This window comes from Mauremys mutica, chromosome 13 (genome assembly GCF_020497125.1).
Source record: "Mauremys mutica isolate MM-2020 ecotype Southern chromosome 13, ASM2049712v1, whole genome shotgun sequence".
Classification (NCBI taxonomy): domain Eukaryota; kingdom Metazoa; phylum Chordata; order Testudines; family Geoemydidae; genus Mauremys; species Mauremys mutica.
The window spans coordinates 33080793-33093848 of NC_059084.1; the positions used below are offsets into that span (position 1 = coordinate 33080793).

General features: G+C 46.1%; 1 protein-coding gene across 7 annotated transcripts in view; it reads right to left on the bottom strand.

Moving 5' to 3' along the window:
• CEP250 (centrosomal protein 250) overlaps positions 1-13056 on the bottom strand; it is a 153221-nt gene that overhangs the window by 68832 nt on the left and 71333 nt on the right. For all 7 annotated transcript variants that reach the window (XM_044985125.1, XM_044985126.1, XM_044985124.1 and 4 more), the window contains 4 exons: positions 12160-12304; positions 11590-11736; positions 11173-11403; positions 6095-6288 (listed from right to left, as the gene is read on the bottom strand). In XM_044985125.1, the coding sequence (XP_044841060.1) occupies positions 6095-6288; positions 11173-11403; positions 11590-11736; positions 12160-12304 (717 nt within the window). The remainder of the gene's footprint in view (positions 1-6094; positions 6289-11172; positions 11404-11589; positions 11737-12159; positions 12305-13056) is intronic.

Sequence of the window (13056 nt, forward strand, 5' to 3'; positions counted from 1 at the left end):
GCGTCTGATGGCTCTTGGTTCAAAAACATTTGTGTGGCGCTTGAAATCATCCTGGGACCACAAGCCTAGCATTTACAGGTGGTGTAAGTGGGTCCCCCACCTTGTCCCTGACAAATCTGTGACCAGTGTCATCATCATGGAGGGGGCCATTGATGACTTTAATGCCAGGGTTGGTACTAGTGCCAATGCTGATGCCAGTGCCAGGTCAGCTTTTGGTGTCTCTTTTTCTGCAGAGATCTTCAGAGTTGCCTGCCTGCTAGATGGAGTGCTGGAAGATGTGGGTTTGGCCATCAAAGGGTCTTCAAGCTTGGCTTTTCTGGATCAGATGCCACTCTCATAGATTGCTCCAGAAGATGGAGTTTCAGCCTTGTACCCCTTGACTTGCTAGTTCTTGCAGAGAAGAGGCAGACAGAGCACTGGCTTGGGACATGAGACTTTCTCAAGCAGAATAGGCATCTGCAGGGCCCATCTTTCAGAGGAATTAGCTCATTGCAGGGCAGACAAGGCTTAAAGCCTGTGGGTTTTGAATTTCCCATTCTAAGAGCCTATGCAGGGGGACCTTGTATGGGGGGGGCCTGGACACCAGGGTCTGCAGGCAGCTTTTGGTTCAACAAGTGCTAGAACAGACTAGGGAACAAAAATAAATAATGAAGATGGTTCTGAGGAATCTAAGAAGATTTGAAGGACTTTTTTTTTGAGAAATTTAGCTGGAGCTAAAGTCCATGGGTCTGATACCTGCTAAGTTCTGTCTCACTGCCAGGAGCAGTAAGAGGGAACTGTGGGAGGGTTGTGGACACCCTGGCTTTTATAGCCTCATAAAGCAGCATGCGGCAGTACAGGATGCATGCATAGCCTCTACTTGACAGTGCTCTTAAAAAAATCTGGTTCCGTGCACAAGGGCACAGCGCATCTAGTTTGGGGTCCACATTGACACTGTCATAACTATGAAGGGAAGGGTAACAGCCCTCCTGTGTACAATACTATAAAATCCCTCCTGGCCAGAGACACCAAAATCCTTTTACCTGTAAAGGGTTAAGAAGCTCAGGTAACCTGGCTGACCACCTGACCCAAAGGACCAATAAGGGGACAAGATACTTTCAAATCTTTGTGGGGGGAAGGCTTGTGTTTGTGTGCTCTTTGTTTTGGGGGTTGTTCACTCTTGGGACTAAGAGGGACCAGATATCAATCCATGCTCTCCAAATCTTTCTGAACCAGTCTCTCATATTTCAAACTTGTAAGTAACAGCCAGGCAAGGCGTGTTAGGTTTATCTTTGTTTCCTCAACTTGTAAATGTTCCTTTTTGATAAGAGGATTTACCTCTGTTTGCTGTAACTGTGAACCTAAGGCTAGAGGGGGTTCCTCTGGGCTCTTTGAATCTGATTACCCTATAAAGTTATTTTCCATCCTGATTTTACAAAGATGATTTTTTACCTTTCTTTCTTTAATTAAAAGCCTTCTTTTTTAAGAACCTAATTGATTTTTCCTTGTTTTAAGATCCAAGGGTTTGGATCGGTGTTCACCAGGGAATTGGTGGAGGAGTCTCTCAAGGCTACCCAGGGAAGGGTTATAGTACTTGGGAGGGAGATATTCTAGGGGGAAGGAGACAGAGTTTCCCAAATAATTCTTAAATGATTTGGGTGGTGGCAGCAAAACCAGATCTAAGCTGGTAATTCAGCTTAGGGGTTCTCATGCAGGTCCCCATATCTGTACCTTAGAGTTCAGAGTGGGGAAGGAACCTTGACAGATGCATACACAAAGAACAGCTCTGAGTATCAAAAGCTGTAAGGAGACCATAGTCAATACCAGAGAACTGCTCTGGACGGATAACTGCTGTTACACAGAATCCAAGAATTTCTGTGTACTGATATATGATGGATGTGTGAACATAGATGTCTTTGACGTCAAAAGCCACAAATCAATCTCCTGGACTCAGGGAAGAAATCACAGAAGTCAAAATCACCATACAAAATTTGAACTTTCTGATGTACTTGTTTAATTTTTGAAGTCAAAGGCATCACCAATATAACCTAGCCATTTCTGGAAGCCTCTAAAAATCACCTAGAAGGGATGAAGAACTATTTCTAACCACTTCACAAGAGAGGCAGAAGATGGAACAGCTTGTTCTCTAGGTCCAGTAACTAGCTCTTGTTTTTCTACAAGATAAACTCTAGGGATTATTTTGGAGAAGTTCTATGACCTTTGTTACACAGGAAGTTGGACTAGATGTGTGAAATTCTATACCTTGGGGGAGCACCCTGTATCCCCCATATTCTTTACTTATATATAATTGTGATATTGCTATAAATCAGGCCACGTGAGGTATCAAGAGAAAGATTATGATCTGCTGAAAGTCATTGTTCTATCTAAATATGTATATCATTGGCACATATGAAGTTATGAGATTGTGTTGTATGGTTGTCACTAAAACATGCTATAAGTTGGGGAATTGGCCAGATGTTAGCTCCCTAGAGACTCTGAGACAACAACAAGGAAAGTAACCAACGTGCGGGTGGGTGTCAAACAACCATCAACCTCCACTGTCCAGCAAAGGGAGCTACAATGCAATGACTCACCTGCATGAGGCCACACCAAGGGGAATTGTTCAGCCTTGCCTGGGGACACAGCAATGCCCACCAGATATGCCTGGTCTTGTCTTCTCCAAGCACATGGGACTAAAGGTCTAAAACAGAAGACAGTGGCCCCATACTTGGCCTTTCTCCTTCCCCCACCTATGCTGCAAGCAACAAGGACACTCAGAAGACTGAAGACTCCAACAGAGGAGACTGGCCCAGATTTCTAGGGGAAAACCCATGTACTATGAACTGCAATTTCCAGTGGGGTAATATCTTAATCTAAATGTTGCCCAGTCTAATAGGGTTGAGAGTTTAGATTGCGTGCTTATATTTTATTTTCTTTGGTAGCTAACTCTGACTTTTTGCCTCTCACTTAAAATCAATCTTTTGTAGTCAATACATTTGTTTAACTGTTTACCTTTACCAATGAGCTTGCCTGAAGTGTTTGGTAAATCTGCTCAGGTTTACAAAGGCTGGTGTATATCCACTTTCCATTGATGAAGTGGTGAACCAATTAATAAATTTGCATTGTTCAAGAAAGGGTCTTGAGCAGTGCAAGATGGTATATTTCTGAGGTACAAGGCTGGGAGCTGGGGGGATTTGGCTGGTGCCTTTCTCTGTGTGATTCATGAGTGGCTCGGGAAGCATTCATGCAATCATGCTGGGTGTGGGGCTCCACATGCCATTGTGCTGAGTGATAACAGCACCTGGAAGGGTTTGCTACATGTCACTTGCAAAGCATTGTGAGAGACAGGCCAGGCTGGAGAGTTAAGGGGGCACAATGGTCTTACCATCCCAGGCTGCACCCTGGGGATCCTGTCACAAGATGATCACAATGGTCCCATCTTGCCCTGGAATCTATGATTCTCCTGTTCCTCTTCATAGAATCATAGAAGATTATGCTTGGAAGAGACCTCAGGGGGTCATCTAGTCCAACCCTCTGCTCAAAGCAGGACCAACCCCTACTAAATCATCCCAGCCAGGGCTTTGTCAAGCCAGGCCTTAAAAACCTCTAAGGAAGGAGATTCCACCACCTCCCTAGGTAACCCATTCCAGTGCTTCACCACCCTCCCACTGAAATAGTTTTTCCTAATATCCAACCTAGACATCCCCCACTGCAACTTGAGACCTTTGCTCCTTGTTCTGTCATCTGCTACCACTGAGAACCGCCTAGCTTCATCCTCTTTGGAACCCCCCTTCAGGTAGTTGGAGGCTGCTATCAAATCCCTTCTCACTCTTCTTTTCTGCAGACTAAATAAGCCCAGTTCTCTCAGTCTCTCCTCCTAAGTCATGTGCTCCAGCCCCCTAATCATTTTCATTGCCCTTCACTGGACTCTCTCCAATGTGTCCACATCCTTTCTGTAGTGGGGGGCCCAAAATGGGATGCAATACTCCTTTTTCTCACATCGGCGCACAGGGCTGGAAAGGACCTCCTGAGTCATCGAGTCCAGCCCCCTATTATTGAAGGCAACCACATCACCTAATCTCAGCCATAAATTTATCAAGAGCTATCTTAAAATTAACTGGGTTTCTTGCCCCCGCAACTCCTATTGAAAGACTGCTCTAGAACCTCATTCCTCTGATGGCTAGAAACCTTCTTTTAATTTCCAGCCTAAATCTATTCATGGCCAGTTTATACCCATTTCTTCTTGTGCCAACATTGTCCTTTAGTTTAAACAGTTCCTCTCTCTCCCTGGTGTTTACCCCCTAATTTATTTATAGAGAACAATCAGATCCGCTTTCAGCCTTCATTTTGCTAGGCTAAACAAACCAAGCCCTTTGTCTCCTCTCATAAGATAGGCTCTTCATTCCCTGAATTATTCTGGTAGCCCAGATACTTAAGAAGAACCATACTCTTCCATGGCAACATGGCAACTAACAGTAAACTCTCTCTGGACCAGAGGATCACTCAGATATTTGATCCTGATGCAGAAGCAAAAATAGTGTAATATTGTTGGGATATAATCATATATGTTGTGACACATATATATAAATACGTTGTAATACGTTATAGGCCAGTGGGCCTAGTGTGCGTGAAGTATGCTTGAGATGAGTACGTGGGTTGCGTGCTGGCAACCGAAGCAAGGATTTAAGGCTGCGAATGGTCAAGGACTGTTCTGTGCAAAACAACTTGTTGTGTCCATGGGAAAGATAAAGAATCAGCAGAAAAAGGAATAACATCAGTGGTGTTGTCACAGCAATGTATTCGCTACAGCTGTGGAGCTGTGGACAAAAATTGAGGGAAATGAAATGCCTTAGATTATGGCGGCCTGCCCAGGACTGTTTTCTTGGCAAAGGTAAAGGACAGATGACGCAACGGAATGGACTATAAATGGTTGTCTATCATATCTGCAATTTGGAGTCAGACATCGATCCAGAGCCCTAATTTTGAAGAGGTGTGCAAGGCTGGCTCCCCAGGCCTTATAACTGAAAGCGGACCTCAACTGGCCATCGGGACGTTGTTCTAATTGTCAGACTCTGATGCAGTATGAAAGGGGTATGAATGTGGAGTGAGTGGGGTTTACACTGTAATCAATAAAAGTATTTAGAGTACTATATACCAACACTGTGTCCGGCATCAGCCTGCTCCCCCATCCCACAGGGAGACCTCTATGAGGACCAAACAATTTCTCCTTGATGCCTGTTCCTACAGGTCAGCAAGGCTCAGGAGTAAAGGATCCATAAAACAGGGAAGGACTAGAAATCAAAAGAGGCCGGAGAGGACCAAGGGAAAATGGAATCTCTGTCTGTGGCACATTCCTACGACCCCCCATCATTCCCAACATAAGCAAACATAGAAATGGATCCCTGAAGGTTTCTGGGTTCCCAGCACCTTCAGAATAAGACTCTAGCTCCATCTTAGTTGGATGTGGGACTGACTCTGACTGTCCTCAGGTCAAAGCCTTGGATCCAGAAGTGCCCGCTCCAAAATCTGTGGAGTTGTAATCAGGGAATGGTGTCTGCTCAATCAACAGAAGAGTGCAGCCTGCAGAAAACTCAGCCTCTGAAGCCTCAGACTCCATTCCACAATCCCGATAAGCACTTGGATCCAAGCAAACAGCTCGTGCCAAAGAGGATGGCCCAGGGACAGCTCACTCTGTCAGAGCTGAGGAACCAAATATTGAAGAATTATACTGGATTGTTTTGGAGTTTACCCAGTACTATGTTGCAGGAAAGGGACATGGGCAGATACTTCTGCTTCAGTTTATTAAGCTTGTACCAAAAATAAATCCTCACTGGGACTTCGGGTTTTCTCTTGTGACTCCGGTTGAGTTGCCGTCCGGCTGAGCAAACCCTGGCCCTGGCACATGGATATTAAAATGGCCCTACCTCCCACAGGTGGTGAGGCTGTTTGCAAAACAAAGTGATCCTCAGATGGAAAGCACTCTCTCAGGGCATGTCTTCACTATGTGGGTAAGTCGACCTATGCTATTCCAGCTGCTCAGTGCCGAGTGACATTACAACTAGATCCAACAAATATATCTGTGTGCTGTACAAGGCCCTCACCTCCCCAACCTCACCTGAGCTCTGCCAGCTGCTCTGAAAGGCCACGTCTGTCCCGCTCCACAGCCCCTAGTCGCACCTCCAGTGCTGCCTTCTCACGCACCAGGGCTTCCTTTTCTCTGGATACTTTAGCCAATGCATCTCCACGGCGACTTGACTCCAGACGTGTTTTCTCCAAGTCAGTGCTGGATGACTCCTCCTGGCGACACATCTGGAAATGGGGGGAAAGGAGGAAATGAGCTCCTACTACTAGCCAAGGCACTCTCCAGAACTCATCAGCTTCATTCTTCAGCTAGCCAGAGGAGAGGCCTGAAGGATTGAGATAATCTCCCTTCATGGTGTCACTGTGCACTGATGTAACAGGAGACAACCAGGCCTGAAAATGACAATTTGGAAATGATGTCTATGTCCATATTGGGTTGCTTGGGATAGTACTATAGCTCTGGTTCCTGGGCGCATGGGGCCCCAGTAATGAGTGAGTGTTGTAGGAATTTGGAATCGATCAGTGCTATGCTCAGCTGATGCGGCAACTCATGGTATCAGACGCCATCAGGTAGTCGAGGGACATCTATTTAGAATACATCACCAGACATTGGCAATACCAGGAGAGGTGAGCTGGAGTGCCATTGAGAAGTGGAGTCAGGAAAGTAACTGAAATACTTCTGTGATGGATTGTATTTACTGAAGGACAACCTATCCTAAATTCTCAATTACTGAGGGACAATCTACACTCATTGCTATATTTGCTTTCAATAATCTACTCTTAGTATAACCTCTTATAAGTGATGTGCCCAAATATTTGGATGCTAATACTTTTAACTGTATTGATGAATTTATTAACCCTAATTTGGGGTACTACAGATTATGTATTGTATGTATTTTATGACTTTTAAACCAGACTTTATACTTTTGGATAATTTAAGCATTCTACCCAGAAGTACGGACACTCTTTCCTTAACCTGTGTGTTAGACAATTTTAACATTAGTTCCAGCTATCAACACATATAGCTAAGGCTGCTGCAGTGTTTCCATGCAAAAATCCTGTATTAAACTTTCCAAAGCTTTCACCTTTCAAGCTGAAATCTTTTGAGAGTCCTGGTCGAAGTATGCCTGAAGGTGACGTTTTGAAAAGTTTGAGCAAAGACAGTTTAGGGGGTGTTTGTCCGTTTGTTAATTTCTCTCTTCTCTTTTTCCTCCGGGCTTGAGGAAGGGCTCCCACTTAATCAAAGTTGTGTTACCTCCTTTCCTAAAAGTTTATTGGTTAATTTTGAAAACAGGTACATCTGATACTCCATTTCCACCTGCAACCGGGCATGATGGTTCTTTAAGGCAGGCTACACCTCTGTTAAAACCCAGAATAAATGGAATTTTGGGACCTGTAGGCTTTCCAGCAAAGAATGCTGGGAAATGAGACTTTTTATAAGGGTTCTCTCACCTCAGTAAAGGAATGATGAGAGAGGGATCAAGATTTGCTCTGGGTCTCTCTTTCAACATGGACAGAAGCAGAAGTTCGAGGCCTCTCCAGGCAAAAGGCCTGCAAGAAGCTTTAGAAGAATCCTGTCAACGAGCTTAGGAGGAGGCCCCACAGAGAGCTGCGTAAAGTACACTGAGGAGTAGGAGTTTCCCCTGAGACCCAGTCCTTGGGAAGTCGAGGGTTGGTGGTAGAGTGATGGAAGCAGTCTGGGAGAAAAGAAACTGGGAGGGTTTGGGGTTGGACTTGACTTTAGCAAAGCTTTTGATATGGTCTTCCACAGTATTCTTGCCAGCAAGTTAAAAAAGTATGGATTGGATGAATGGAGTATAAAGATAGATAGAAAGCTGGCTAGATCGTCATGCTTAACAGGTTGCAATCAATGGCTCGATGTCTAGTTGGCAGCCGGTATCAAGCAGAGTGTCTCAGCAGTCGGTCCTGGGGCCGGTTTTCTTCAACATCTTCATTAATGATCTGGTTGATGGGATGGATTGCACCCTTAGCAAGTTCGCAGATGACACTAAGCTGGGGGTAGAGGTAGATATTCTGGAGGATAAGGATAGGGTCCAGAGTGACCTAGACAAATTGGAGGATTGGGCAAAAAGAAATCTGATGCGGTTCAACAAGGACAAGTGCAGAGTCCTGCACTTAGGACAGAAGAATCCCATGCACTGCTACAGGCTGGGGACTGACTGGCTAAGCAGCAGTTCTGCAGAAAAGGACCTGGGGATTACAGTGAACGAGAAGTCGGATATAAGTTAAGAGTGTGCCCTTGTTGCCAAGAAGGCTAACGGCATACTGGGCTGTATTAGTAGGAGCACTGCCAGCAGATCAAGGGAAGTGATTATTCCCCTCTATTTGGCACTGGTGAGGCCACATCTGGAGTACTGCATCCAGTTTTGGGTCCCCCACTACAGAAAGGATGTGGACACATTGGAGAGAGTCCAGCGGAGGGCCACAAAAATGATTAGGGGGCCGGGGCACATGACTTAAGAGGAGAGGCTGAGGGAACTGGGCTTATTTAGTCTGCAGAAAAAAAGAGTGTGTGTGTGGGGGGGGGGATTTGATAGCAGCCTTCAACTTCTGAAGGGGAGTTCCAAAGAGGATGGAGCTCGGCTGTTCTCAGTGGTGGAAAATGACAGAACAAGGAGCAAAGGTCTCAAATTGCAGTGGGGGAGGTCTAGGTTGGATATTAGGAAGCACTATTTCACTAGGAGGGTGGTGAAGCACTGGAATTGGTTACCTAGGGAGGTGGTGGAATCTCCATCCTCAGATATTTTTAAAGCCTGGCTTAACAAAGCCCTGGCTGGGATGATTTAGTTGGGGTTGGTCCCGCTTTGAGCAGGGGGTTGGACTAGATGACCTACTGAGGGATCTTCCAACCCTGAGATTCTATGGTTCTATGAAATGAGGTGGCTCAGCTTGCAGCTAGTGGGGTGAGGATGATGATGGGATAGGAGGAAGGCATGGCCTAGGAGACATGTTGCTGAAAACAGGACAGCGAGAAGGTAAGAGGATTTGTGAGAATGAGGTTGGGAAGGGGAGAACTGGATGAGGACAAGTGAGGAGTGGATCCAGAAGATAAGTGAAGGAAGCCTGGTGGTGGCTGGAGAGTGGTAAGCAGAGACAGACAAGGTGTAAATGACAAGTCATTTATAACAGGAAACGAGATAAGCACTCAGTTATGACAAGTAAACAAGGCAGGGTACCCTGAAGGAGCTAACTAATAAGTCAAGACAGGAGGCAACAGTATCATCCTGGTCAGCTTGGAGTGAGTAACAAAGGTTGCTTAAGGCCAGCTACCCTTGGCATGGAGGCTCTTCTAGAAAGCATGGGCATTTATAAATCATTCTCAGGAGCTGCAGGCAGGGGAAGTGAGGAGCAAGGGCCCATGGGATTCCCAGGGCCAAAATAATATGTAGAAACACAAGAATTGCCAGAGTGGATCAGAACAATGGTTCATCCAGGCCACTATCCTATCTCTGACACTGACCAATACCAGCTGCTTCAGAGAAAGGTGCAAGACACACCATAGAAAAGTGAATCCCCGCCCGTAGGATAATCCCCGCAGGGGACTCCAGAACTGTTAGAGACTGGCTTCAGCCCCAGTGCAAGAAGATTTATAGCCCTTCCATCTCCTTTCTTAGTAGTTACTATTCTAACTCTCAATATTTGGTCACCCATATAAATGTCCTCTCTGTACCCTGCTAAGTCCTTGGCCTCAGTGGTGGCATCCTGTGGCAATGGAGTTCCGTACTCTAAATACACGCTGTGTGAAAAAGCATTTCCTTTTATCAATTTACCACTGTCTCATTTCAATGAATCTGCCCTTGTTCTTGAGTTAGGAGTCAGGGTGACTAAATCTCCCTTCTCTAGACCAGTGGTCCCCAACCTTTTCGTCTGGCGGGCGCCAGACGAAGGACCGTGGCAGCGGTGGAGCACCCGCCGAAATGCCGACGAATTTCTGCAGTGTTTCGGTGGTGACACCTCTCGATGATGTCACTTGCCGCCGACAAGTGACGTCATCAAGAGGCGTCGCCGCTGAAACACCGCAGAAATTCGGCGGCAATTTGGTGGATGCTCCACCGCCAGCCAGGACGCGGGCGCATTTAAATGCCCCCGCGGGCACCATGGCACCCGCAGGCACCGCGTTGGGGACACCTGCTCTAGACCATTCAGTATTTTATATATTCTTATGATGTCTCCTCCCTAATGTAAACAATGCCAATCTTCTCAAGGTCTTTTTATAGGAGTCTTTCCAGGCCCCTAACTGTTCTCACCATTATCTCTTTCAGAGCCCCCTCTAATTGTGCAATATCCTTTTGAAATGCGGTGACCAGTACTGCATACAGTATCCAGTGGAGGCCGGACTGCTGATTTATACAAGGGCATTACATTTTCTATATTTTCTATTCCATTCCTTATGCTTCCTGACATTTTGGACCTAGTACAGAACCTTGCATTCCACTACCCTAGTGTCATGAGATTGCAAAGCTGCTCAAGCCAGCCCATGGAGAAATCCCCTAACAAGAGCTGGTCAGGAATTTTTCATCAGAAAATGCAGATTCATTGTGTGCAGGGATGAAATGGGCCCCTATTGCAATATACAATGTTTCCCAGTGAGTTCCCCTTCGGGCAATGACAGGTGCAGTGGTAGTGCTAGAAGAATGCTTCTCTAGTTAAGAGGCAAGACTGGGTCCTATTCCATGCTCTGCCATAGGCCTGTGTGCAATCTTCAGTCTCAGATTCCTGTAACATGGGGCTAGTGTCCCTCCCTCTCAGGGAGGTTGTGAGTCTGAACTCACTAATATTTATGAAGTGTTTTGGGTTCCTGGGGTGGAAAGTGACCATCTTCACTATATGCACTATACTCTCCATTGGACAATTCAACTCCCAAGAAAACATGGAGAGTCATCGCAAACTCCACCCTTCACCATCAGTCTGAGACATGCCCAGTATGAAATACACAAGAGTCATGTGAACTCTGACCCTGTCTTGTTTCCAACAGCACTGGATGTCTTAGTGCTGAGGGTGTTCTAAAACCCAGCAGCACCACGCCCAGCCTCATCACCACAGTGCTAGTACTGCCAGATTCCTGTGGAGGACAACTGGGGTCTCTCTCACCTGACTCATCACCTCATGGGTCTCTTTTCTCTCATCTCTCAGCACATCCAACTCTGCTTGCAGTCCCTCCTGTAGCTCCTTAGCCTTCTGCAGCAACTGCTCCAGATGGGTTTTCTCTGCACAGAGCGCCTCATTTGCTCTTTCGGACAGGCTCAGCTCCTCCTGCACAGAGGTTGTTGCTCTCTGCATGTCCTTCACTTTGCTTGACAAAGCCTGATTCTCCTGCTCCAACTACAGTCAAGGAAAAAACAAAAAGGAAATCAAGGGGCAGAGAACATAGACATATTCTTTTTGGGGCCTCTGCCCTGGGCAGAGAACACTGTGCCACATCCACACTCGGTCAGCCCTCATACTCCCTGGAGAAGCTTGAAGGAGACCTCAGCAAGGTAGACCTAATCCTTGGAGATCTCTACTCACCTGCAGGACAAGCTGATTCAACTGCATTTTATCCAAAGCTAGAGCCTCATTAATGCCACTCATCTTCTCAGCCACATCATGCAGATCAGCGGTTTCTGCCTTCAGTTTATTTTGAACCCCTGTCAACTCAGCAATTGACTGTTCTGCCTAGCAGAGCAAAGAAGAAAGGAAGAAGATGAAAACAAAACCCCTCAAAGGCTTCCCTTGCTTTAACCCAGGGATCGCCTTTTCCATACCAAACCCCTGATATCTGCTGTGTCTCCAAGACAGTCTTCCTCCCTCAGACCCGAAGTGCATCCCTCTCACTATACACACCCCTAATCCTCTAGGAATTCCTCTTTCTGTCTAGTCAGGGTCCCAATCCTCTCTCAGCCATCCCTCTATGCACTTGAAGGCTGAACTCCCCAAAGTGTTTTTCTGGCTTGATTCTGGTGTCCCCCTATGGGAGATAACACTATCTAGCCTTTTCTTACTACAGGGAGCAATGTATGGTGAGCCTGATATTTGAACTCTCTCTTGAAATAACAAGCTGGGCTTGATGCTGCCTGGGAATAACAGATGAGCCCGTACCCTCTCCAGTGCCATGGCAAGCTCATGTTTCTCTTGCTTCATCAACTCCCCATCAAGGTGAGATTTCTCCAGCGCCTCCCTCCTGGCAACCAACTCGCTCTTTAACAATGAATGCTTTGCTTCAAGTGCAGCTAAAGCCTTCTGACTGAGAGGAGGGGAGGGAGACAGACAGAGAGATAGACACACAAACACACACACACAATGGTGGAAGGTGGGAGAGAGAGGAGAGAAGCTTTTAGATTTAAAGGCATTATCATTTCAAAATCCTAGGCAACAAGAAGACATGTCCAGATGACTCCTATCCCAGACCCGCTGTTTCCCAGCCAATTCCATCAGCCCTTCTGGGTCTCAGGGTCCAAGGTCATTGTTGGCTTGAGCCATTCATCCTCTGTCTCTGCTGTGGGTGAGAGGCCCTGGAACTGACCAGCTGTGCAATGCTGGACATGGAGATGTTCCTCATCTCAGTGGGATTACCCTGATTTTAGAATTCATAACATTATCCAGCCATGGTCTTGACTGTCTGACCTTCTTCAGTTACAAATTCCACAAGCTCAATACATGTTGCCTAAAGGAGCTCTGAGCACTTCAGTGGATGGTGGGACCTAGCTCAAAAATAGAGCTCCATTCCCACCCCTACAGTTCAGTGGACAGATGTCACCCAGCTTTGGAAACCACACAGGACATAAATTAAATGTATCTACCCATACTATTTCCTCTCATTCAGATACCAAAATACCCCCAACAAACCATAAGATACCAACTTTGAAACAACTTAACCTAAGTAAATACCAAAAAAGTAAATTAATAACATTTAAAAAGAGAATCCTACCCCAGGCAGAGTTTTTACCCTGAAAAGGAAAAGTGCCAGAGGCCCCATGAAGTCTGCTAGAGATTTTG